This window comes from Ailuropoda melanoleuca, chromosome 12, assembly GCF_002007445.2.
Source record: "Ailuropoda melanoleuca isolate Jingjing chromosome 12, ASM200744v2, whole genome shotgun sequence".
Classification (NCBI taxonomy): domain Eukaryota; kingdom Metazoa; phylum Chordata; class Mammalia; order Carnivora; family Ursidae; genus Ailuropoda; species Ailuropoda melanoleuca.
In genome coordinates, this window is record NC_048229.1 from 7151531 (window position 1) to 7179168 (window position 27638).

Consider the following 27638-nt stretch of genomic DNA (forward strand, 5'->3'; position numbering starts at 1 on the left):
TAGGTCTCTAACCTCTGAGGTGCTCTAGGGAGAAAAGCCTGTGTCTAGTCACATTGGCCACTGAGATTTGGGGTCGAGACCTGACCTGGCTTCTCAACCTAACACAGGAGTGCTCGACCTTGGGATCCTGTGGGAACTTTAAAAGCTACAGACACTCAGGCTTCACGCCCAGACTCTCATCTGTCTGGGGTGAGGCCTGGGCCTTCAGAAAGTTCCCCAGACGATTCTAATGTGCAGCTGGGGCCAGAACCCCTGACGTACTGGCCTTGTGACCCTAAGCAAGTGACCTCAGTTGCCCCATCTGTAAAATGGCACTTAGGAGATCTCACAGGGATGTTTTTGAGGGCTTGCTAATAGACATTAACAAATAACACGTATTGAGGTTAATTGTGAAACAGAGACCTGGGAAGAACTTTGCATAATTCTAGGCAGCATTCTTCAAGATAAAAGGGACTCTTACATAATGGGTAGGAACACGAGCTCAGCAGTCAGACTGCCTGGGTGTGAATCTCAGAGGTGATTTAGGAGCTGTGTGTTCTCAGATAAGGCACCCAACCTCTCTGTTCTCTAGGTTTCCTCCCCTCAAACACAGGGCAATCATGGTCCTTGCCACCAGGTTACTGTGGTTAACATGAGGATGAAATAAGGCGTGCTTCTAATCCAAGAGTGATTTTGTCTCCTCTCCCTCCCCGGGGACATTTGGCAGTGTCTGGAGACATTTCTGGTTGTCACAACTGGCAGGGAAAGATATTACTGGCAACTAGTGGTTGGCGGTGGAGGGCCCTGCTAAACACACTATAATGTAAACATTCTACAGAATTTTTCAGCCCCATGTCCGAAGTGTAACCCTGTAACTCCGTGATGTTCACTAAGGCCTCAGCAAGTGCCTGGCACACAGGAGAAACTCCATAAACACTGACACAATTTCCTTTCTGCCTTCTAAATCATGAGTGGGGTGGCCCGACCCCAAGGTATGGTTCTGTCTAGACCTCTCCCATCAGGAAGCTGAGCCTGGCCCACTCGGGGGACAAAGAGCATTCCCTTGGTGCCAGGCTTTAAGCTGACAGTTCCACCTGTCTCCTCCTCTCCCCCCCATGACCCCACAATTCTGAGGGTGTCCTATTATTGCTGCCGTTGTAGAGGAGGAAGCAGGTTCAGGGAGGCTCATGGGTCACAAAGCTAGAAAGTAACTGTACTTCACCTTACTCTATCTGCTCGGGTTACAGAACAGTGACAGAGCGTAGAGAAGGCTACCTTTTTTCTTTTTCCCACCAGAAAAAGTAGGGTGTGTTCTTGTTTATGTATGAAATCTCTCTAGATGGAACACAATACACAGGCAACAACGGATGCCGCTGGAGAGAACTGGGAAACTGGGAACAGGGGAGGGCGGGCGACTTTTCTCTGTTTTATTTGGAACCTGTGAATCTATTTGTGTCTGAAATACAAATAAAACTGAAATTAAAGAGAGACTGTCCTTTAACTACTGTGTTTCCCTGAGCTGCCTGGGTTTGAGCACCCAGGATGTTAAAAATACAGATTCTAGGGGCACCTGGGTGGCTCAGTCAGTTGAGCATCTGATTCTTGATTTTGGCTCAGGTCATGATCTCCGGGTCCTGAGATTGAGCACCGAATCGGGCTCCGCCCTGAACGTGGAGCCTGCTTAAGATTTTCTCTCTCCCTCTCCCTCTGCCCCTCCCCACCTTAAAAAAAAAATACAGATTCTGGATCTACCCAGACCAACTTTCCAGGGGAAAGGCTTGGAAATCTCCATTTCACAAGCCAATCTGTTGACTCTTGACTTTGGGCAAGTTTAGGAAGGAGCACCTGACTAGAGTCGCAGTCCAGATATTATTGCAGCCAGCCCCCAGGTCTCTGCAGAAGCAGGGAGGGGGGCGGGGGAGGGGAATGGATGGAAGATGGCCAAGTCTTCTCTGGGGAGCAATGGAGATTTCACACAGGGGCCCCTGCTCCGCATTACTCAGTCCCAGTCTGGGGCTGTCCAGGGACTGGGGAGGGTGGGTCCTAGTGCATGTGACGCAGGATAGAGGCAAAAAGCTACAATAGGAAAAAGGAGGGTCCTCTGCCCCACTCAGCCCACAAAGCTGCTATTAGCATGTCTGAGTTTGCATAGAAGGACAAGAACTTAAGTCCACACTTTCCCCCAAGAAACTTTCACTTCAGTCAAAGGACTTTGTTTTTTATAAAACCACATTCTGTACTGGCTTCCTGGGACCGTGGAGGGCCAGGTAAGTAATAAACAAAGCTGGCCTGGTGTGAGACAAGAGGGAATGGTGGGGACTGTAGCAAACACATCTCCTGGGGAAGAGGGTGGCTGCAACTCTGCTCCTCCTCCCTGCTGCTCTGTGAGAAGGTGGGACCCGTGCTGCTGCTGCTGGATCTTCCAATTTCTTAAGCAAAAACAGAATCAGCATATAAGATTTTTGTGAGAGCCTGGGCTCTGAGCCAGACTTTCCAGGTTCGAATTCTGGCCAATTACTTAACCTCTTTGGGCATCAATTTTTGCCGTCTGCAAAACAGAGATAAATATTCCTGCCAAGACACACATCCTGATTGTAATAGTGGGCAAGTATTGGGGAAACCGGACCGAGGTGGCATTCTACAAAACCACAGGCCTGGACTCCAAAAATGTCAATGTGAGAAAGGCAAGAAAAGACGGCTCCAAATTTAAAGCAACTAAAGAGATGTGACAAGTGAATGCAACACATGACCCTGAAGGCTAGAAAGGACATGATCAGGACAAGGGGAGAACTGAACATGAACGCCCTATTAAACAGTACTGCATCAATGTCAAATCCCTGAATCTGATTAGTGAATTGAGGCTAGGGAGAATGTCCTTGGCTTTAGGAGGAAGTAGTTAGGCATGAAGGATGATATCTGCAACTAACGCACGTGCCTCAGAAGAGAAAGGTACAGCTCATCCTCCTCGTTCACAGCTTTAGTATTTGCGAATCTCTTCCTCGCCGAGGTCAAACAGGCCCCACTCTGCCCTCTTGTCTCAGCCTTCCTAAGCACGTGTCCTTTCACCTTCTATTCAGGGCCATGTTTTTCACATTTCGTGCTCTCTGTTGGAGATTTTACTTTTGTTTTGTTTTTTTATTTTTAATTTTTATTTTAAGGAGGCTCCATGCCCAACATGGGGCTTGAACTCACGACTCCGAGACCAGGAGTCGTACGCTCCACGGACTGAGCCAGCCAGGCACCCCAGGGATTCTGCTATAAAAGAAGGCAGCGGGGCACCAGGCTGGCTCAGTCCGTGGAGCATGCGACTCTTGGTCTCAGGGTTGTGAGTTCGACCCCACACTGGGTGCAGAAATCACTTTAAAAAAATAAAATATTTAAAAAGAAGGCAGTGATGTGCCTTACAGAGAAAATGCCTTTTGGAAAAGCTTCATTTAGGTACAAGTTACTGTGCTGTCAGCCATGAGTTGAGTTCATCGCTCATGAACCAACAACTGTGTTAAATAAGGTGTCTTTAAACAGAAATGCACATGGGGTGCCTGGCTGGCTCAGTCGGTAGAGCACGCAGCTCTCAATCTCAGGGGTGTGAGTCTGAGCCCCACGCTGTGTGCAGAGATTACTTAAAAATTAAAACAAAACAAAAACAGAAACACATAAAACAAGGTTACCTAGTGAACGCCTGGCAGAATATCCTGACCAAACGCTCGTAGGAACCTAACCCCACAGGAGCAGTGGTTCGATACCCACTGATTCATAGAACACCACTGCTGTGAATAACAAGAATTGACTGTCTGGATATTTCAGTTACTATTCATGTAAATTTTTCATAGGTTTGAAAAATTTCAAAATCAAACATTAAAATTTTTTTTTGCTTAGAGCCTCACTGGATTGGGGCACCAGTCCAGACCCAACAAATACACACACAAGAGGTGTCCCTTATGAGTATATTTATGTGTGTGCACATACGCTTGTACATGTGCGCACACACACACACACACACACACACACACGACACTGAACGGGAAGGGGGGTCAAGACAGAAAAGACAAGAAGCATCCAAGTGGCACAGGCACACGGGAGGAGGAGGGACAAAGGGAGCATTTGTCCCCACTCTGGCTCCCGCCGGTGGCCTCCTACCAGGAGGTGAACCTGAAGCTGGAAGAACAGGAAGTGCTTATTCTCTCAGAGGAAAGTTTCAAAGTGCAGTCGTTTCTCTTAAAAAAAAAAAAAAGCCTCTTCCCTCCACTCTCTGCCCCCTGACAAAATCCCAGTCCCCTGAGCTGGCTGTCCTTGAGGCTGGGGCAGGACGAGGTCGTGGGGAGCGGCTTAAGGCCAGAGATCTGAAGTGCCCGAGCCCAGAAGGGCTTACGCATAGTGACCGGCGGGCGTCAGGGGGTGATCCCCTCTGTGGTCCAGCTGGTCCTGCAGGCGGGCAAACTCGGCCAGCTCGTTGAGCTCCTGGAACTGTCGGTCCGTCTTATGGCTGACCAGTGAGCGGTAGAAGTGGACGGCAAAGACGATAAAGACCAGGCCGAAGGGGACCATGATGGTGGTGGAGGCGATGGCGGCGGCCTGGCCCGGGGTGATGCCGCCCGCGCTGCTGCCGTTGACGCTGGCCACTGCCCCACCAGGCGTGGGCTTGCTGGTGGGCCGGGGCTGCCCCGGCTGCTTCTTGAGGGGCAAGAACTTGACCCAGCAAAGCAGCACAACCTCGGCCAGGAAAAGCAGCGTGCCGATGACGGTGGAGAAGGCCCAGGCTAGCTCGATGTGGCGGTGCATGCGCTCGTGGGGCGACTCCTTGACTGAGTTGAGGTTGTGCACGTTGCTCACGGCCTCGATGTTGGGCAAGATGCAGGTGCTGATCATGAGGGCAAACAGGTGCACGGCCACGAGGACTGTGGTGCAGGCGCTGAAGGCGATGAGCAGCCCTGGCGGGTAGTCATGGTCGGCGTCCAGCTGCACCTCCACCATCGCCACCTGGGGGTAGGGGAGAGGCGTGCTGAGTGCTGGGACCCCCCCGGCCCACAGAGCCGCACTCAAATCCTGGCTCCCCTCCCATCGAGCTCCTGGACCCTGGGCAAGTTACCTGGCCTCTCTGAGCCCCAGTCTCCTTATCTATATAGTGGGGATAGTAGGACCCACTCACTTAGGGTTGAAGAGGTACTAGTGAAGATAGCAGGTGTAGAGCCCAGGCTGCCTGGATTTGAATCCCAGTTCTGCTACCTGCTAGCCACATGTCCTTGGGAAAGTCACTGAACCTTACTTCTTTATTTGTAAAACCAAGATATCACAGTAGTTCATAGGATTATTTCAACAATTAAGTGAGAGTCCCTGGTACATGGTAAACATCTCCCAAATAGTCACCACTGCTCCTAACACCCAGCTAGGTATTCAAAACCAACCACCACAAACAAGTTTGCTGTATATTTTACTACAATACAGTTTCATTGGGGAAAAAAAAAAAAAAAAAGCAGCAGCAACCACTAACCACTCTCTCTGCTGGCCCCACATCCGTTCCCAAGCACAGGCTTCCCCTTCATGCCCTGCTCCAGGGACAAAGAGAGGGGTGGGGTAGAGATGAAGGCCCTCCTAGGTCAGGCCCAGGCCCTTTCTGAGAACACAGTGCACCAACCAACAAGGAACGCAGAAGCTTCCTAGAAGACAGAGCCCAGTGCTGCTGCCGTGTGGTTGGCAAGCCCTGGGGCCATCTCCTCCCCTAGCCCCCCTAGTCCCCGCTCCGGGCCCCACAGCTGACGCACTAGCTGCTTCCCAGTTCCTGGAGACCTGTGGATCCAGGGTCACCAGGGGCACCTTCTGGGCCTGCCACCTGCTGCTTTTCACCTGGGCCTTGCGGATCACCCCCATCTGAAGGGGCCAACTCATCAGATCTGGGCTGGGAACAGCGGGCAGTGGGCACCGTGCCAGGGTCTGCCTGCCCGGGCTGGAGGGACTGAGGCAGCAAGCGCCAATGACAGTACCATTATGCACAGTGACCCTTCATAAAGTGTTTGCTATGTGTGTACCAGGTTCTGGGTGGGGGAGGTCCAAGGCTGAGATGTATCCACTGGCCCTATACCAACCTACCCTGACCCCTCCTTACTCCTGGGGAGGAGGTGGGCTCTTTCTTACCCCACTAGCTCTCCTTCTGCCCAAATGCCTGGCCCTGTTTGCTTTCATTTCTTGTACCTCTGTACCCTTCCTTTGCCCTAGAAAGACAGCGTGGGGCAGTGGTTGGGAGCGCGGGCTTTAGGGCCATGCTGCCTGGCTTTGAACCTAGACTCCTCTGCCCTCTCTTTGGCTATATGGCTCTGGCAAGCTCCTTCAACTTTCTGGGACTCAGTTTCCTTAACTGTAAAATGGGAATAATGGTACATGGTCAGAGGACTGTTGTGAGGACTAAGTCGTTTGTAAGATACTTAGGTCCATGTAAAATACGTAGTGCCTGGCACAGAGTAAACACTCAATAAAAGTGAGCTTTATTATTTTTCAGCTTAGAAACTTCATCTCAAACCCACTACCTCTACGTGGAATCCTCTGGGGTTTCTACCCTCCTGCTGGAGAGGTACACTCTGGATGACAGAACAGCAAGGCCAAACTGGGGGGCCTGAGTCCTGGCTCCAGAACCAGCCCTGCCTCCTTGTTTGACCTGGGTCGAAACCCTCCCCTCTTGTTTGTAAAAGGAGGGCACATGGGGAGATGAAGGTCACAGGATAGAGCTGATATGGGGGTCTGACACCTTTGAGAATCTGGTGAAAATAATGGCTACACCCCCCTTAGAACATCCAGGTAGATGTATTCACAGGACTTTTCAGACAATTTCAATGAGATTCACATACTCTTACCCTCACTTGCCACAACGGATGACCATATGAACAGTTCAGCCCAGGAGTTTACAGAATGTTTCAAACTCCTATAAATCTGGGGCACTGCCACCAGGATTTTGGCTGTTTTTTAAGATCACTGGTGGCCTAATGCCAATCCTGAGAATTCTTAGTACACATGGGTGAGGGCAGGCCACCAGGGCACGAGTTAAGGGACACATCCCAAGGCACCCCGGTCTCTGTCACCAGGCTGCTGCCCACACTGGAAAAGGGGGGCACCCTCCAGCAATGCGTGCCTCCTGCCACCACCTCCCCACCCCCAGCACTTCCTCTTCCTGTTTTGGCCTGCTGCCCCGGAACCTGAAACCAGAGAGGGGACAAGCAGGAGAGCCCGCTGCTTGGCTGCCCCAGGTCCACTGGCTAAATTTACTCACTCACTGGAAATGTCCAGGCTTATCAGGTACATCAGGCTCTGAGCTGAGCACTCGGGGGACGTACACAGGTAACCAATCTGTTCCCTTACAGAGCAGATGGTGTCGCCCCATCTATATAGCCGTGAAGAATGAACTGGTTCCTCCATTTACAAAGCTGGTAGTGACCCTGGACAAGTATATCAACCTCTCTGTGCCACATCTATAAAACAGGGGCCCATTTATGGTCGTTATAAGCATTCAATGAGCTGAAGAATATAAAGCTCTTAGAACAGGACCTGGCATATAGTAAGCTTAATAAAGTGTCAATGATTATGAGCAAGATCATTATTATTCTTTTACAAATGAGGAAACAGTCTCAGAGAGGTGAGGTCAGCTGTCCCAGAGGTTGTAACTGGTACTAAGTGGGAGCTCTGAATTCCAGTCTACTTGGCTCTAAAGCCCATGTGCAAAGGGGATCATAAACGCACTTTTCTCATGTGGGTGCTGCTACAGTTCTCTCTAAATTCACACCCTGGAATCCCAACCCCCAATGTGATGGTACTAGGAGGTGGGGCCTTGGGAGGTGATTAGAACACGAGGGTGGAGCCCTCCGAGCAGGATTCGTGCCCTTAAAAAAAGAGCCCGGAGAGCCCCCTGCCCCTCCTGGGATGGGAGGGCACAGGTGAGTAGACAGCAGCTGGGAGTCAGGAAGCCAGTCCCTCAAAAGATTCTGAATCTGCCGACACCTTGATCTTGGACTTCCAGCCTCCAAAAGTGTGAGTAAATAAATGTCTGCTGTTTATAAGCCACCCCGTCCGTCATTCTGTTGCAGCAGCCCAGATGGACTAAGACAGTCGCTGAGGGGACCAATGGATGAAGTCTTGACATGTAAGCATTTAACACAGGGCCAGACCACAGGAGGTGCTCAATCAATTTTAGTTGAAAAGAAAAGCAGGGGGCTTGAGGCAGAAGAGCAATAGCCCAGGGGTGTCTGGCCGGCTCAGTTGGTAGAAAATGAGGCTCTGAACCTTGGGGTTGTGAGTTCGAGACCCATGATGTGTGTAGAAATTGCTTAAATAAATAAAATTTAAAAAAAGAAAAAGATGAACAGCCCCTGGGTACCATCAGCTCAGGCTGGAGAGAACTGACCCCATGAGCCAAGGTTCTGCCCTCTGGGGTGGGTAAGGAAGTTGGATGCCCACTCTGGGCCTCATCTGCCCCAGCTCCGAACCTGGGGCATAAGGAGAAAGTGTGCCCCAAACCACACAGGGCCCGATGGGTACCTCGGCAGGACAGAGAAGACCCTTTCATACCATTTGTCACACTCACAGGATCCAGGACCAGAAATCACAGCTACTGGGACATACCTGGCTTGGGGACACCAGAACCCACGAGCCCTCCCTGAGGTCTTGAGCTGGGGAAAGGCTGGGCACAGCAAAGCCTGAAACGCCGGGCACTCCAAGGAAGAGGAAAGGCCTTCCTGCCAAGCTCTGGAAGAAACTCCATCACCCTCACCAGCCCCGACAATTCCTGGGACTTTGACCATACGGGCCGGCTGTATGTACACCGGGGACCAAGTTCAGTGCCATGGGGCTGCGGAAAGGAATAATGTGGAGAAGCAACAGATGGCATGCACCTTGGATCCTGGATAATGGATAAAAAAACCATTCACAGGAATACGAGCCACTGTTTTTCCAGAATGCTTCCCTCTTGGGAAATCCCCCCACAGACAGAGTAAAGTCAAGGGGGCCTTGCGGAATCTGGCAGGCGACTCCCAGGGCCCCAGCTGAGTCCCAGAGAGATCAGATCAGATCAGATTGCAAGCAGCTTCGCAAGGTAAATATAGCCAGAATGCTGGGCCCATTAACCCAAAATAAACAGCTCCCAGCCAGCCAAGGGCCTGCTTGAACCTGGCCACATGGGGCCTAAAGGGATAGGAAGGACAAGAGATTGCCAGCCCCACCGCACACTGGTCCATGGACCCCGCACAGGGGCCACTAGGACACCAATTTTTAAGCATGAGCCAAGAAGAGGACCACGTGATTCTGCAAAGGGTGGGGCCTGGCTGGCCTTGCCAGGCATCTGCCTGCTACGCCGAATGCCAACTAGCTCTCCTCACTCCTGCTGGGCTCCATGGAGACCCCTGCCACCTGGAAGTCCAGGCCCTTCCGAGGCAGCCCTCCCATGCCTGGCCAGCCCCCAACGGCCACAGTTGGGAGACCCAACTTTTTTCCAAGCCTGGGCTTCATTGTTCACTCTTTCAGGAGGGTGGGTGGCCCCAGCCTGGAACACAAGGGCTGCCAAGCAGTCACCCAGGGTCACCCAGAGCTGTCTGAGCCTGCCGGCCCTACCTCAAATGCAAACCATCTATTAAGAGAGGATCGAGGCCTAGTCTAGTGGTTTACAAACTCTTCTGACCACTACAGTCCAGTACTCCAAATGTTTCTATAAATAGATACACATTTATAACAGAAACAAAAGTTTCCCCAAACAATACTTCTTAAAGGACGCTGATAGAGCCTATCCTTACAACAAGCAATGCACGCTGCTCTTTAGTTCCGTTCTAATTTCATTAAAAAAAAAAAAAAAAAGCTGGTTGCAATTCACTAAATTTATGTCATAAGCCAAATAGTTGGACCCTGTAGGTTCTGGGGAGGACAGGCCTAGGCTTTCTGGGTGTCTAGCTAATTCCAGCTTCCTCAGGCTTTACCTTCCAAGTCAGCCCCGCTCTGGGGCCTCCCGGGTGAGGACAGGGCCACTCGCCCATTGGTGGGAAATAGGTCTTGAGAGCTTACTATGTGCCTGGACCATCTTGGAGAGCGCAGGAAGGAGGGCAAAATCTCTGCCCAGGGAGGAGGTGGCAGGCCCTGAACATTTAGGCAAATAAGTATTTTCAGACTGTGACAAGTGTCCTTCCATCCACGCTCCCCCCACCACCGCACTTACCAAACATGTCCTAAAGGCAGAATTACCGGAAGACTTGTTCCCTTCCCTCTACTCTGATTTCCCTGTTTCCCCAGCATTTAGTACTTGTCCCTCCAGGGGTCAAAACACTGTTGAAGAAATAAATGAAGGTAAGACCCTGTCTCTGACATCTCTGGGGGATCATCCTCGGCGATCCATTGCGGAGGCCATACTAGAACTTCCAATGACATTCATTTATTATTTAGCTCCTCCTTTCAACTTTTTTTGTATTTTTATGTGTTCATAATACACATATTAAGGCATATCTCATTCATAAGGATACCGATACTGAAGCTACCACTAACATTTTTTTCGAGGGGTATGCACTCAAAAATGTGGATGCTGCTTAGACCAGGGTTTGGCAAACTGTGGCCTCTAGACTGCAGTTTTTGTAAATAAAGTTTTATTGGCACACAACCAAACCCATTCATTTCCCTATCCTCTGTGGCTGTTTTTGAGCTAAAATGGATGAACTGAGGGGCACCTGGGTGGCTCAGTCAGTTAAGCATCTGCCTTTGGCTCAGGTGGTGATCCCAGGGTCCTGGGATGGAGTCCCGCATCGGGCTCCTTGCTTAGCGGGGAGCCTGCTTCTCCCTCTGCCTGCCACTCCCCCTGCTTGTGCTCTCTTGCTCTCTCCCTATCTGACAAATAAATAAAATCTTTAAAAAAAAATAAAAAATAAATGGCAGAATTGAGTAGTTTACCACCAAGACTGTGTGGCCTGTAAAGCTGACAATATTTACTATCTGGCCCTTTATAGAAAAAGGTGTCTGATTTCTGGATTAGACCAATGCTCAAAAACCAAAGAGGGCTGGCTGTCAAATCCCAGTCTCACAAGATTCTCCTCTGAAGAAGCGTCTGTGGTCCTACCAGTCTCTGACATTCCTTCTGGGGAGTATATTAAAGGCTACCTAAGGGGCCTGGCGGCCTCAGTCAGTAGAACGTATGACTCTTGATCTCAGGGTTGTGGGTTCGAGCCCCAAGTTGGGTATAGAAATTACTTTTAAGTAATTTTAAATAAAGTTTATGAAAGCCTACCCAGAAGACCCATTACAGAGAAACCTGCTGGCTTCTGCTTAGAACCTTCTCAGTTCTACTTCTCCAAGAGACCCCACCCCAACTCCAAACACTGATTTCCATCATGCCACCTTGGGAAACCCTAGAGTTCTCCTCTGCCAGCCCTGAACCCAACAACCAGCAGAACTCAACAGGGTTCCCAGCTGAAAATTTCAGAAATTCATGAAAGGCACTTGTGAAGTTTTACAAAAAGCTTCTCAGCTGGCAGGGAGCTCCCTCCCCTTGGGGCATTCGACAAATTCCATCTATGAACAGCCTGGAGTGCAAAACCCCACATCTGGAAGGATTCAAAGGCCCAGCTATCAACCAGCTACAGCAGCCAGAGGGTGGTTAAGTAGAAATGGCGCCAAGTCAGACCTACCAGTCCTTGAAGTCTACTAGCCGGGTATCTTAACCTCCATGTTTCTATGAGACTTAGGTATTTTTAGCTTTTGTTTTTTGTTCTGTTTTAAAGATCTTATTTATTTGCCAGAGAGAGAGCACAAGCAGGGGGAGTGGCAGGCAGAGGGAGAGGGATAAGCAGACTCTCCAATCAGCAGGGAGCCCTATTTGGGGCTCAATCCCAGGACCCCAGGATCACGACCTGAGCTGAAGGCAGACGCTCACCCGACTGAACCACCCAGGAGCCCCTTAGTTTTTGGTTTTGTTTTTATTATTTTTTTTTTTTTAAAGATTTTATTTATTTATTTATTCAACAGAGATAGAGACAGCCAGCGAGAGAGGGAACACAAGCAGGGAGTGGGAGAGGAAGAAGCAGGCTCACAGTGGAGGAGCCTGATGTGGGGGCTCGATCCCATAATGCCAGGATCACGCCCTGAGCCGAAGGCAGACGCTCAACCGCTGTGCCACCCAGGCGCCCCTGGTTTTGTTTTTAAAGATTTTATTTATTTATTTGAAAGAGAGACAGAGAGAGCACGAGTGGGGGGAGGGGCTGAGGGAGAGGGAGAAGCAGATTCCCCGCTGAGCGCAGAGCACCCCCATCTCCCCAGATCATGACCTGAGCTGAAGTTGACGCTTAACCGACTGAGCCACCCAGGTGCCCCCAACCTTAGATTTTCTATCTATAGTACATACCTTTAAGAGTTGATCTGAGGATTAAATAAGAATGAAGAAAAGGGCCCAGGCTCATGCCTGGAAGTTAGTAAATAGTAACATCATCAAGATTATTCTAGAATTCATCACATAACTTGCACTGCTCCCTACTGCCTACATAAGAGTTCAGACTTTTGAAACAGTCAGTCAAGGCCCTCCCTGTAACATCTTCCCTGACTAGATTCACCTTTCTCAACAGCTCCTTCCACACCTTTAACTCCAGCTACACCAGCCCCGCTGCCTTTCCTTGAGACCCTAAATTTCTCGTCTTTCTAACTTTATTCCCAACACTTCCTCTGATCAGAGGGCTCTTCCCCAAGCCATAACTCTACCAGCTCAAGGTTTAGCTGGAATCATATCCTTCTAAATCAGTTAACCCTTTTAAAGCAGTCCCATGAGAACAAGGGTGAGCGGGATTCCTGAAAACCTGGGCCAGGTGCATTCTAAGTGCTTTGCAAATACTAACTCAAAGAATCTTCACTCCAACCTTATGAGGTAGGTACTACTATTATCCCCATTTTACAGGTAAGGAAGGCCCAGAGACATTTAAATAACTTTCCCAGGATCTCACGGTTGGTTGTAAGTGGTAGAGCTGGAATTTGAACCAAGCTGTCCGGCTCGAGTCCTTGTTCTTAATTTGCTCGGTCATACTGGAGCCTCCCAGCTCTGTCCTCCCTACCACTCTCGTAAGTCCTCTTCCACAGCAGTGGGGCTACCCCAGGGTCACAGTCTCTGCAGCTAACCAGCCAAGTAACCTTGGGCAAGTTATTCACTTGGGACAAGCCCCTACCCTCACCAGGTTGTGTGAAGATACAACAGATGGTCAAGTTAAACACTTAGCACAACGTCTGGCCTATAGCAAGAGCCCGATCAACACAAACAATGATCACTATTCGTAATTAGCACTGTGAGGAGCAACACCAATTTCTCACTCATTTCCATGCCCCCTGAACTCTGAACATATCCCCAGAGGCTCAGTGTCTCAGGATTTCAGCTCTTCCCTCCAAGTCATTTTCACAGAAATTCCAAGCCAATTTCTGAACCCGCTCTGGAACCTGGGAACAAAAGGGTGCTGGCGGGCAGAGAACTTGAGGAGGCAGATAATCCAAAAATAATTGATCCCAGGTCGTGGAAAGCATTTTGTTTACGGCAGCAGGCTGGCCTTCCCAATTATCTTCTGCTTAGGCTAACGTTACAGCCTGCCCTCCCCAGCAAACCAAGACTGCCAGTGGGCTCACCATAGTCCGGCAGGACACAGGGTCGGGCCGAGGGGGCTGGCTCTCACGGAGATAAACTGAGGCACAGATGACCCCGGTCACAGCCCACGAGGGTACCCTCGGTGCAAGAAGCACCTGCAGGATGCGAATCATGTGCTACATCCAAGGCCCCTGGTTGTGGAGTCTGGATGCTAAGCGCAGCAAAGGCCTGTTGTTTCTAGAAATGCTGTCAGGAGTGGGACTCTTGTCTGCGACTAGACAGGGTCCAGCTAAGATGTTTATATGATCAGATCCTGAAAATTCCTCCACCTCTTGTGTGCCCAGGCGGGACTCATAATGAATCCTCACCCAAGTCCATGGCACAGCAGGATATGTCTCCCCTTTGTCCACATTGACGAAACTGGCTCCAGGGCATAGAGCCGCTTATCTGAGAGCCCACAGCCTATCTCCCCAGCATATCAGCGCATCCCGCCAGGCCTTTCCCGGGAGTCTCTCAATCCCCTCCAGGCTCTTAGGAGACCCTCCCTCAATCTCACCTGCTGAACAGGTGAGCCTGGCAGCCTTGCCAACTCTCCTACTCTTGGAGATCAGAGGTCACACAGTGCCTCTCTGGTTTTCCAGGTCTTTAGGAAGGAAGCCCTCTGGGGGCAGGAAGTTGGTTGTGCTGACTCACGGGCCAAGGGAGAGTAGTCCAGGAAACTCGCTCACTCTGTTTCCATGGTGCTCAGTCCTGTGGCACCCCTTTCTCTCAGAGGCTCACTCACAAAGCTGAGTGTATGTAGTGGGGGGTGGGATACAGGTAGAGCTGCCTGCCTCTCGGATCTATCTTCACCCTAACTCCAGTTCTCCCACAGATTTATAGACTCACAGCAAAGACAGTTACTGTCTTGTAACGGCTTCCCCAGAACGGAGGCTGTGATGGGGTTCAGCTCCTCCCTGCCAGAGGAACTTTGGGGAGTTCATCTGAGGAGCCAGGAAGCCTTCTCCACCCTGACCAGGGAAAATAAAGGTCCCCAAGATACACTCTGGGTGAGCCAAGGCCCACCCAATGCCACCTGCCTCCTGACTTCCTGCAGTTTCTAGCAGGAGGAAGAGGAAGGTGCCATCTGATTAGGAGGCTGGCTTCTCGAGGACAAAGAGGACTCCAGAGGCCAGGAAAGTGCAACCCATCAGATCTTCACTTCTCCGGGAGTGGGAAGGGGCCTGGGCAGCTATGAATTTATGACCCCAAGAAAAAGGGGAACAGGTGTGCCACCATCTTAAACCCAGAGCACAGCTGTGAAAAGCTAATGGTGTCAGTCCCTGCCCCCAAAACTGCAACATTTTATTCTGCTTAACTTTCCTGCTCTCTCATTTCCTAGGAGACCTGGTCCCAACATGTCCCTGGCTGGACACTGACCAGAACTCCACACCACAAAAGGCGTAAGTGCCCAAGACAGTTCTGGATGCCGGCAAACTCAGGTTCAAATCCTGCTCTAGCAGAAAGTCCTGTGGCAAAACCACCTCAGAAGGTGGTTGAGGAGTTAGTGTGGAAGTTTAGGGAACCTAAACAATGCCTAGTACAGGGTGAGTGATTGGTAAACAGTCAGCTAGTCTTAGAGCTTCTTCAGGCAAAGGCAGACTGGTCTCTAAGGATTTAGGACTGACAGAACAGAATTCCATCATATGACCTAAACCAAAACTAGTGTGCCACTCCCTTACACAAACACACACACATTCTCTCATCCCCTCTCAAGGGCTTCCTCAATTTAATTCTTAAAGTCAGAGATACTTCTAAGTAGCAGCCTTCATTTACTGATTCAGAAATTAAGACCCAGAGAGAAAAATGTATCTGAGGTCACACAGGCAGCTCACACAGGAGGGCTCTTCCCCACCCCCAATCATCTGGCTTTTTCACTGAGGCCCACTGTGCTCTGGGCCCGCTCAGGGCTTCTAAAAGTTCAGGCTCCACTGCGTCGGCCCACTTGTTTGTAGAACACAGGGAGAGTACCAGACACACTCCCAAGAAAACACGAGGGTGCAGCCACTCCCTCCCTCAAGGCCAAGGGCTTAGCTCACTTACTGGGGAGGCAGGAGTGCCCTGGGCTAGAGACGTTGGAAGAGGAGGGCAGACCCCACTCACACAGGCTGATGTCACACTGTGATCACCACGAATTGTTCTGCAGGCCCTGCTGTGGAAGACTCCAGGCCTGAAGGCACCCTTAGGACCACTTCTTGGCCTAACCTGCAGCCTCACGCACCCAACCCCTCAAAGGCTTCTCACTCCAGCCCAGCCTGGCATAGGAAGACGAAACGATGCCTGAGCCCCCAATCAACTAAAAGTCCAATCAAGAGGAACATGTCCCACCCTCCTCCCCCACACCCAATGACTCAGTGGCAAGTTTCTGGAGAAGAAACTGAGGGTGGAGAATAGTTGTCAAAACCCTAGGCTGAGGCTCTCGGAAAATGCAGTGGGAGAATGAGTGTCAGGAAATCCCCTCTACTAAGTGATAAAAGGACATGGCCAATGCCTTTTGGCCTCAAGTGTGGGGTCTCAAGAAAGACAGCTCAGGGGTCCTACTCCTCCTCCCCACCTCCTGACACCTGCTCCCACGGAGATCAGACCCTTTATGTCCTTCCTTTGCCTCTGAACATATGTGGGACTGTCTTCTTAGAGACTTACTTCGAAGATCCTGTTTCTCTCCACTTGCTGCATGCATCAAAGTTACCCATCTGAAGGCACCTGAGCCCCCCACCCCTGGACATTTGTCTGACACCCAGTCTCCCACACCAGATGTCACTTGTCGCCCACCTCTGCTCAGAGCCTGTACGTCTGGCCCCCTCCAGCGTCCACGACACCTTTCTCCCAGATCTTCCCCGCACCCCCTCCCCGCCCGGCCTGCCCAGCCTGCTCCCGGTAGGCCCCGTCGGGGCTGTGGGCAGGAGTGTCAGGAGGACAGGAGAGAGGGCAGGGTAGGGAGGCCCGAGCTCACCATTGCGAAGCCAGAGAGCAGAGCAGAGGTCCGGCTGGAGGCTTTGAGCTTGGCGCGGCTCAAGTAGAGCTTGCGCCAGGACAGCGCCTGCATCGAGTGCTCGTTGAGGCTCATCACCTCGGAGTAACTCTGCCCGATCCAGTCCGGGTAGGTGACGGCGGCTGGCGGTGGCGGCGACCCCGGGGGCTCCCCGTCCCCGCTGCGGCGGCGGCTCCGGCGGCTGCCGCTGGTGGTGCTGCCGCCGCTGAGGGGAAGCTCCGGGCTGTTGCTGTTCGGGGGCGGGGCGGGCTCCGGATGCATGGAGCACGGTGCAAAGGCGCGGGCCGGCGCGGGCTCCTGCGAAGGCAGCGGCCCCCACCCTCCGCCGCACCTCCGCCTCCGCCTGAGGCAGCCGCCGCCTGCCCCCCGCGCGGGCCGGGCCTTACTCGGCCGGCCGCCGAGGACGAGAAGGAGGTCGAGGAAGCGGCTGCAGCCCCAGCTCGCAGGCCCGCCGCGCCGCTTGCAAAAGCCCGGGGCCGCCCCGACGCGAGCCTGCGCGCTAGCCAGCGTCCAAGATCCGTGGCCCGGACTCTCCGCGCGGACCACGATTGGCCGCCGCCTCGGGTCGATTAGCATGCGGCCCGGCCCATTCCTGACACCCCGCCCACGAGGAGATGGGCGGTGCAGGAGCGAGTCATGTGACTCATATCCTCGGACGGCACCGCCCACCGTCTCTGGCGATGCTCTGTGAACGCTCGCGCCTCTTCCTGGAAGATCTCCAGGACCCTAGGGCCTCGCTGCTCTCCTGCTGCCCGCGCCTTCCATCTCCTCAGCTGCTCTGATGGCCCTTAGCCCGGAGCTCGGGCTCCTGGGTCGGGACGCCTGAGGTCACCTCTTGGCGCCTTCTGAGGGCCATTCCCCCTTAGAACTGTGTGGCGCAAGGTCTGGGGGGAAAAAGGAGGCTGAGATCTAGACTTCGTTCAGTCTGTACTTACTGAGCAACCACCTGGTGCCAACACTGTTCTGATCGCTGAGGGGGGCGTGGTGATCAAGATCCCCAGGACAAAATCCCCTCTTTCGTGGAGCTTACATTCGAGAGGGGAGACACACAAACACCAAGGAGTAAATTATAATGGTTCAGGTGATAAATGTATGGAGAAAATAAAACAGGGTAGAGGGGGTGAGTAGTGCAGGGGTTGCAATTTGTAAAGATTTATTTGTTTGAGAGAGAGAGAGAGTCCCAAGCGGACTCTGAGCTGAGCGTGGAGCCTGACAGGGGCCTCGATCTCAAGACCCTGAGTTCACCACCCCATGGAAATGAAGAGTCAGATGCCTAAGGGACTGGGCCACCCAGGGGCACCGTGGGGGTTGTAATTTTAATTTTAGAGTGCTCTGGGCAGGAATTTTTTTATCTGTTTTGTTCAAATTGTTCACTTAATGGTTCACCAGCGTCTGGTGTGTAATAACCCGGTTGGCACCCAATATTTGAATGAATGAATGCTCAAACCCATTCAGCAAGTGTTTACTGAGCACCTATTAAGTGCGAGGCTAAGGGATTCCGGGAAAATGGTAACCTTCATGGACTCTTATATTTTAGTGGGGACAATAGGCAATAAATAAATAAGTTTACATTTTTCTGACTTGCTCACATCTGAGATGAGACCTGAGCCAGCGATGCAAAGAGCCAGGAACCTGCCTTCCAGGGGAAGGAAACGGTAAGTGCAGAGACCCTGAAGTAGCAATATCTGGCTGCTGGAGCATTAGGACGGCAACTTAGCTGGGCAACAGTGGAGGGCAGAGGTGAGGTGGGGTTACAGTACTAGGCTTAGGACTGTCCCTTAGGATGTGAGCTCTAGGGGGTCAGGGACATTTACGTCAGTTTCACAACTCTACCAGTATCTAGAATAGCGCTTGGCACATAGGCGGCGTTCAGTAAGCATCTGTTGAATGAATAAGTGTGGGAGAGACGGGAATGAGTGAAGCTCATAATTAGCCCAGTCACATCACAAGCATGAGGCATTCCAGTCAGCCACGGAGAAATTTATTAACTCTTGTTACCACTAGAGAGCGCCCCTTCACTCCCCCACATTATGGGATAAACCTGAAGGCCCCTTCCTCCCCAAAGTCCCTGGGATTCTTCAGAGGTCTTTCCAGGAGTTTTCATGAAGTCTAGGAAAAGTTGGAATTTCCAATCTCCCTTCACTGAGCTTGTTTCTTGGATGGCCTTTGTACTTGTTACTCCTTCTACTTAACCAACTGTGTTCAAATACCACCTCCAAAGACCTTCCCTTTCTGTCTAAAGTGTTTCCCATTTCATGTTCTATCACCTCACCCTATTTTGTTCTTTTGTAGTTCTGTTTACTACAATATCTGAAATCACCTAATTTATTTATGTATTGACTTGTTTGTCCATGACCCCCCACCCCAGCCAATGAGAGCAAGTCCGTATCCTTTTAAATCCTTTCTTCAACAACCAATGGACTCTCATGGGCACACCGGACACTCCCCAAAAAAGCATGTTCAATGAATAAGATAATGAGATGTGTCTGGGTCCAAAAATTGGGCGCACACAACATTTGGAAGCTGATGGGGACTGAGGGAGACCAGGTCTGAAAGGGGAAGAGTTTGGAAGCTGGAAGGAGAGATTTGCTGATTTAGAAGGAACAATGGGATCTAGGAGTGGCAGCTCAGCAGGGGGCTTTGGGGCTGGGAAGCAGCCAAGTTTCCTTTCTCCAACTCCTCCATCACGCCCCTCCCCCCCTTCTAATTCTCTGGGGTTTGAGTCCTACCATGTGCACGGAGCAGAAAAAATCAAAATATTATCCAGACTTGGAGGGGAGGCATCTGGACAATTCCTGCTTCCGGCCCTAAGTCCTAGAGCCAGAAAGGGCCTGTGGTTAGTAACCTTTTCCCACCCTTGTTAGAACCAGCTGGGACCTGAGATGCACCAACTCCATCCCAAACTAACCTTAGTGGAGGGTCTGTTTTGGAACCCCAGCTGCCCATCCCCGCAGTGCTCCAAACACCATGTATGGCTCCCTCTAGTGGCCAGGGAGGTGTGCTCTCAGCCTTTGCGGGTTATATCCAAAAAAGCCAAATAGAATTTTTCAGTGAATTCTGTGCATGAGTGTATACAGATCCAACTGAAAGGGTTGGTTGCTGCAACCCGCCCCATCACTGTGGCTAATGGGCACAGCCCAGGGCTGACCAAAGATGGCCTGAGCTGCCTTTGGAGATTGGTAGCAAGCTCTCCATAACATAGGGTGAAAAAAAGTTGACACTTAAGTAGTACTTACCAGGGGTCCCTGGGGGGCTCAGTTGGTGAAGCATCTGCCTTCGGCTAGGGTCATGATCCCAGGGTCCTGGGATAGAGCCCCACATTGGGCTTCCTCCTCAGTGGGGAGTCTGCTTCTCCCTCTGCCTTCCACCCTGCCTGCTTGTGCTCCTGCTCTCTCTCTCTCTCTCTCTGTGTCAAATAAATAAATAAATAAACTTTTTTTTTTTAATCTAGAGAGAGAGCACACAAGCACAAGCAGGGGGAAATTTTATTATATTGAATATATTATATTCAACTCTGGAATTTCTTACAACAACCCATGGTATTAATACCACCTTTTTACAGATGGAAACGTGCAGAAAACCAGTAAGTAGTACTACAGGACATTAAACCCAGTTGGTGAGTCTCCAGAATCTGGGGCTTAACCACCACCAAAGTCACACCTGCCCCTGCATCTCCGGAGGTATTTTGTTAAAATGCGAGTTACTAAAACCCACCCAAGCAGTTTAGTTTTAGCAAGTTCTTCAGGCAAAGTTTGAGAACCACTGAACTAGATGGGCCTTAGTTTTTAAGTACTTTCAGTCTTTACAATTGGTTTTACCGATGTTCCTTGGTCACTCAGTTGCAGTGTGACCTCGGGCAAATTACTTAACCTCTCTGAGCCCCCAGTCGTCTTAGCAAAAATGGAGATATTACAAATACCTATTCATGGACCCTGAATTTGGACACCTAGTCACTTTCCACAGGCAGATTTTTAAGAGGGATAAATGAGATGTCCAGCTGAAGAGGAACCCTCCTGCCCCTTCTTGTCTAATAAGCCCTCAAAGAATTGTCCACTTTCATTTCAGTTTATTTATTTATTTATTTATTACGTAGGCTCCATGTCCAATGTGGGGCCAGAACTCACAACCCTGAGATTGAGGGTCACATGCTCTACCAACTGAGCCAGCCAGGCACTTCTTATTTCATTTTAAAAAGAGAATATTGGGGCCCCTCATGGTCACTTGCTTTTGTTCACTTCCTTCTCTCATCTATGCCTCCCCCTCTGACTGATCTAAGACTTAAAACCCCTAAATTAGGGGCACCTGGAAGGCTCAGTCAGGAGAGGGTGTGTCTCTTAATCCAGGGGTCCTCAGTTGGAGCCACACATTGGCTGTAGAGATTACTAAAAATAAACAAATAAACTTAAAAAAAACCCCACCCTAAATTAAAAATAAAAACAGCCCCCATTTCTTGAGCTCATGCCTCTACAGAGCAGTGCTTGAATACCTCTGATAATGGGAAGCTTACTCCTTCGAGAAGCCATGCATTTCTGTATTGGTTATTTTTAACAATTCAAAAGTTTTCCTTGTATGGAGCTGGAGCCAGTATAGTCCTCCCTGTGGCTCCCACTATGTGCCACAGAATGGGTGAGATCCCTCTGCCACCCAGCCCAGATCTGGCTCTGCAAGACATCTGGAAGGCAGCTCCCGTGAATGATCCCGAAGGCTTTCAGAATCAAAGAACTGGGTGAAGGAAGCTGAAAACAAAGTTAGGTAACTGTCAGCAAACAGGTTGCACAACTCAGAATTAGGATTTGTGGACTCCGGTGTTGATCTCCAAATAATTCTCTGAGCCTGGAGCTCAGAGGCTGTATTGGGGAGTCCCTGCTCTGCCTTCCTGGTCCCCAGTTCCTGGGCTTGTGGGGCTCACTCTTCTCCCTGGTCAGAAGTCATTGCTGGGTCCATGTGTTTGTGCCTATGCCTTTTATGGGTAGTGCTTTTTATGTCCGGGCTAAGAAATCATTTCCAACCCCAAGGTCATGAAGATATTTACCTATGTTTTAAAACTTTAAAACATAAGTAAATAAATCTTAAAAATAAAAAATTAGAAGACGCAGATTTTTAACAAGATGTAGAGGTTTTGTTGTATGTTTAGGCACGTGATCCATCTCACGCTGATTTTTGAGGGAAATAAGGTTTCCCTATTAAAATACATGGATGCAGACACCTGGGTGACTCAGTGGTTTGAGTGCCCACTCTTGATTTCAGCTCAGGTCATGATCTCTGGGTCATGAGATAGAGCCTCCATCGGGCTCTGGACTCGGAGTGGAGTTTGCTTGTCCCTCTCCCTCCCCCATCTTGCATGCGTGCGTGTGCACATGCTCTCTCTGTCTCTCAAATAAATAAAGTCTTAAAAAAAAACGCATGAACAGATTTGTTGAAAACTAAGTAACTATGCGTGAAGTTCTGTTTCTGGCCCTCCACTTCTATCCCATCACTCTCTTTGTCTGTTCTTATGCCAGTATATCCTGTCTTGATTATTCTAGCTTTAAAATAAGTCTTGAGGGACATCTGGGTGGCTGAGTCAGGTAAGTGTCCCACTCTTTTTTTTTTTTTTAAGATTTTATTTATTTGAGAGAGAGTGAGAGAAATCACAGAAGGAGAGGGAGAAGCAGACTTGCTGCTGAGCAGAGAGCAGGATGCGGGGCTCGATCCCAGGACCCCAAGATTATGACCTGAGCCGAAGGCAGCTGCTTAACCCGGTGAGCCACCCAGGCACCACAAGCACCCCACTCTTGATCTCAGCTCAGGTCTTGATCTCAGGGTTTTAAGTTCCAGCCTCACATTGGACTCTACAGTGGGAGTCCAAAAAAGAAAGACTTTTTCTTTTTCTTTTCTTTTTTCTTTTCTTTTCCTTTCTTTTCTTTTCCCTTCCTCCCTCCCTCCCTCCCTCCCTTCCTTCCTTCCTTCCTTTTTCTTCCTTCCTTTCTTTCTTTCTTTTAGGCTCCATGCTGAGTGTGGAGCCCAATGCGGGGCTGGAACTTAATGACTCTGAGATCAAGACCTGAGCTGAGATCAAGACTGGGTTGCTGGGGCACATCGGTGGCTGAGTTGGTTAAGCCTCTGACTCGGTTTCTGCTCAGGTCATGATCTCAGGGTCCTGGAATCCAGCTCCAAGTTGGACTCCCTGCTCAGCGGGGAGTTTTGCTTGTCTGCCTCTCTCTGCCTCTCTCCCTGCTCATGTGTGTGCTCTCTCTCTCTCTCTCAAATAAATAAATCTTACAAAAAAAAAAAAAAAGAGGGGGATGCTTACCTGACTGAGCCTCCCAGATGTCCAAATAAAGTAAGTCTTGAGGGGCGCCTGGGTGGCACAGCGGTTAAGCGTCTGCCTTCAGCTCAGGGCGTGATCCCGGTGTTATGGGTTCGAGCCCCACATCAGGCTCCTTGCTGTGAGCCTGCTTCTTCCTTTCCCACTCCCCCCACTTGTGTTCCCTCTCTCGCTGGCTGTCTCTCTCTGTCAAATAAAGAAATAAAATCTTTAAAAAAAAAAAAAAAGTAAGTCTTGAAGTCAAGTAAATTAAGTCTTTCAACTTTGTTCTCCTTTTTCAAAACTGGTGTGGCGACATGAGGTGCTTTATATCTCAATATATTTTGGAGTAAAATGGGATAAATTTGTAAGTGCATACATGATTTGGGACTCACTGCATCTCTTAAATGGGCAGGGTGTCAGCAGGATTAAACATCTTCTTGTATGACCTAACATCCTCTGTTAGGAAAACAGGACCAACCAGGCCACGCTCTAGAGACTGAGTGAGCACCTGAAGATCGGGGGGACTGTTATGAGTGAATTATGTTCCTGCAGAAATATATGTTGCCCCCCCAAAAAAAGAAGAAAGAAAGAAAAAAAGATATGTTGCAGTCCTAACTCCCAGTACCACAGAATGTGATCTTATTTGGAGATAGGGTCTTTACAGAGGTAATCAAGTTAAAATGAGGTCCTAATCCAATATGACTGGTATCCTTATAAAATGGGGAAATTAGGACACACACAGAAGGGGGTAAGATGATGTGGAGAGATGCAGGGAGAAGACAGCCATCTGTAAGTCAAGGAATGCCTGAGGTAACCAGAAGCTAGGAGAGAGGCCTGGAACAGAACCTTCCGTAGAGTCTTCAGAGAGAACATGCCCTTCTGACACCTAGGCTTCCAATTGCTTTCTTTTTTTTTTTTTTTTAACATTTTATTTATTTATTTGACAGAGAAAGAGACAGCCAGAGAGAGAGAGGGAACACAAGCAGGGGGAGTGGGAGAGGAAGAAGCAGGCTCACAGCGGAGGAGCCTGATATGGGGCTCCATCCCATAACGCTGGGATCACGGCCTGAACCGAAGGCAGACGCTTAACGACTGCACCACCCAGGCGCCCCTCTACGTCTAATTTCTGGCCCTCAGACCTGGGACGCAACACATTTCTGTTGTTCTCAGTCATCCAGGACACAGTACTTAGTCACAGCACCCTAGGAACCTAACATAAGTACCCTGGAGTGAACGGAGGTGGGGTTTCTAGTCAGCCAAGGTCGTTGAGTTCCGATGGGTTTGTCAGGGGGCTGCAAGTGTGTTCAAGATGTCAACAGAGGTTAAAGCTAGAGGACACCTGGATCTGAACCCCAGCTTCGTCAGTTTATGACTGTGCAATGCACTTTGGGCAAGCACCCCAACCTCTCTGGGTCCCGTCTGTCAAATGGGAATAGCAATGGGACTTGGCAGAAAGCGTTGTTCCACGAAAGACCCTTTGTCTGGCAGTTAGCATGATGCTCAGTAAACTGTGGTTACTATTTTTCCTCTTGTGGGATGTGCTGTTCTCGATGGGAGGGGATCGTCTCATTGCAAATCCAATGAATTGGCTAATCTGTGAGTATTGATGGAAGGCAGAATATCAGTGAGAATCCAGCTGGGAAAAACAGACGCCAGAGGTGGGGAATCTATGGCAGTGGGAGAGGAGACATGTGAAATGCAGCTGCTGTTGGAGATATTACCTGAGGCCGAGAGAGAGAGAAGGAGAAATACCCTGGCTGCTCCCTTCCTCCCACCCACATGGCTCGTCTCGCTGCCTCCCGCTGGCCAATCTGGGACTCAGTTGATGTGGCAGCTTGCTGGTGTTGGCAAAGCGGAAGAAGGGCAAGGAATGGAGTTGAGGGCAGACAGGCCCAGGCGCAGCACCAGGCAGCGGGGCTTATATTTCATTTCGGTGAGCCTGATTCCCCTTCTAGAAAGTGGGGATAATGGTAGTATCTATGCACAGACTAGTTGAGTGCATACAGTAAGATCACGCGAGTTAACAGTTGAGCCCAGTGCCTGGCACATAGTAGGGAATACCATATAAATGTGAAGAACAGACCAGCTAGCCGTTTTCTGCGCAGACAATGGCAGGAGGGAAGAGGGCAGAGGCCTGGGAATAAATTCAAGGTACAGGAGCAATCCTGGTGCTGGTGGTATTTTTATCTCAGACTCGTGCCCATCTGTCCCCTCTCCATTCTAAGCTGGTGACTCTGTCAGTCTTCTTTTAGAAACCCTGAGTCAGGGCTGACCACACCGAGTTCAGGGGAGTTGGGAATTTGGTCTCCACGCTCCTTCAAAAGGATTTCAAATCCTCTTGACTTCTAGCTGATGTCTCTGCCTCCAACTGCTGCCAAACCTTCCTGGCCTCCCCCAGTCCAGGGCCGAACCATCTCCAGGATCTCTCTTTGTATAATTAAAAAGAAAAATAGAACAGCCGATGTTGCCAAACATGTATTTAAAGTGACACCCAGAGTTCAGGGAGTGAAAAATAAAAATGTTTGAGGTTTAGATTAAAAGTCTCCATGCTCAGCTGTCTCCTGACCCTGGGATTTCTCCTCAGCCTGACCGCCTTTAATCCCCTGCCCTGGCTTGTAAAAGCCTTTTAGACTGAAGGCATTTATTTCCCAGAGAAGTGTTCCAGCCTAATCATGTAAAAATGCCCAGCATCCCAGGAACAGCCTGTCAAGTGCAATGTGGTTCTGTGAGGCCCCAGAGAGAGTGGGGAAGTTGGGGGGTGATGAGTCCTTGCTTTCCTTCACTGTGCCCTTCCCCCATCACATCTAATCCATCAGAAAACCCAGTGGACCATAGTCCTTCATCTTAAAACCTGAGCTCTCCTGTGCAGGGGCATCCCTTTCATCTTTCCCAGGCCCCCACCATCACTGGCTTAAAAGTCTGCGGGAACCTGCTGCCTGGTGTCTCTGTTTCTATTCTTGATCCTCCCAAAGCCATTCTGTAACAGCAACCAGAAAAAATCTAAAACAAATCTGATCCTGTCCCTTGTCTGGTTGATTAGTTTCCTACTGCAGCAAGTTACCACAAATCTCGTGGCTTAAAACCATACAAATTTATTCTCTTCCAGTTCTGGAGGTCGGAAGTCCAAACTGAATCGGAAGGGGCTGAGATTAGGTGCTGGCAGGGTGCTGGTTCCTTCTGGAAGCTCTGAGGGGAAGTGCATTTCCCTGCCTTTTCCAGCATCTAGTGGCTGCCTGGATTCCTTGGCTTGTGGTGCCTTCCTCCTTCTTCAAAGTACCATTTGTCCAATCTCTTCTGTTGCCACCACTTCTTTTGTCTCTGACCCTCCTGTCTGCCTCTGATCAGGACTCCTGTGTTTACATTGGGTCTATCTGGATCATCTAGGGTAATGTCCCCATTTCCAGACTCCAGACTTGATCACATCTGCGAAGCCCCTTCTGCCATATGCAGTATCATAGTCATAAATTCCAGGGATTAGGATGTGGACATCTTTGGAGGTTCATTATTCAGGCTACCACAATGCTTAAAGCCCTCCAATGGCTTTGCATCTGAGTTAGAATAAAACCCAAACTCCTTACCCTTCATGCGAACTCCTTATCTGATCTAGCCCCTTCCTAGTTCTCCCTACCCTCCCCTGGGCTCACTCGCTTCTTAATGTTCTTTCCACAGGCCAAGTCCATTCTTGCCACGAGGCCTCTGCACATGCTGTGCCCTCTGCCTAAATGCTTTTCCTCCAGATCTTCACAGGGCTGGCTGCTTTGTCCCTTCAGATGTCAGCTCCAATGTTACCTTCTCAGAGAGTTCTCTGCCTGATTAATCTGCCTCACCCATTCCTCCCTGCAGTCTCTCAGGTCCCTTGGGTTTACTTAATGTCACCTGGATTTACTTATTATTACCTGTTTTTTTTTGAAATTTATTATTTATTTATTTTTAAATTTATTTATCAACTTACTGTCTTTCTCTCCCATCAGAAAATGAGCAAATGAGAGAAAAACACTTCCTTTCTTTGTTCACTGCTGTATCCCCAGTGACTGGTATTCAGTAGATCCTTGATAAATGCTTGTTGAACGGATGAATGGAGGGATGATGGTCTGGGCATCCAATTTGGTCTCTGAGCTTCAGTGTCCAGGATTCAGGCTCAGGATGGAGGTAGGTCAGACAGGCAGGGAAGGTGCAACGTTTAATGAATACTTCCTGTGTGCCAGGCCCTGTGCTAGTCCTTCCTTCATGCAATTCAACATTTATTGAACACCTGCTGTGTGCCGGACCTGGTGCAAATTATTTATTCACACATTATTTATTCAAGTCAAGGAGCATTTACTGAGTGTCTACTGAATGCTAGGCAATGTACATTTATCAAACACCTATTGTATACCAGCTGTCTGAAATCAGTGCTTGGGTACACAGTAGTTCAATAAATACTCAAATCAATGAATGTCCTCAAGGAGCCCCTAGTCTTCCTGCTAAAAAGGCCTGTAAATAAATAACTCTAACACACAAAGATAAGGCAATAATGTGGGTGTGTTCAGAATGCAGAGCGCGCCCCTTATCACCTTGTACTGGCAGGTACCTTTCTCAGAGTCTTATCTCCTTAGCTGGGAACCAGCTCTTTGAAGGTCGGGGGTAGACTCGCCTGTCACTCACCTGCCTCTCCATCCGCTGGGCACCTGGGAAGGACCTGGCCAGCAGCACACGCTCAGTCAGTGCCTGTTATCTGGTTCCTGCGCTTCCCCCTACGGACAGTTGTTCCTTCATTCACGCGCCAGGCAAGAGGG

General features: G+C 49.9%; 1 protein-coding gene across 1 annotated transcript; it reads right to left on the reverse strand.

The window, feature by feature from the left end:
• Positions 1-1897: 1897 nt before the first annotated feature.
• ORAI1 (ORAI calcium release-activated calcium modulator 1) lies at positions 1898-17109 on the reverse strand. The gene is made up of 2 exons (XM_034637904.1): positions 16536-17109; positions 1898-4956 (listed from the first exon to the last, which is right to left on the reverse strand). Exons 1-2 carry the CDS (start codon positions 16833-16835, stop codon positions 4345-4347), a joined length of 912 nt encoding a protein of 303 aa, XP_034493795.1. The 5' UTR covers positions 16836-17109; the 3' UTR covers positions 1898-4344.
• Between the last annotated feature and the right edge of the window lie 10529 nt (positions 17110-27638).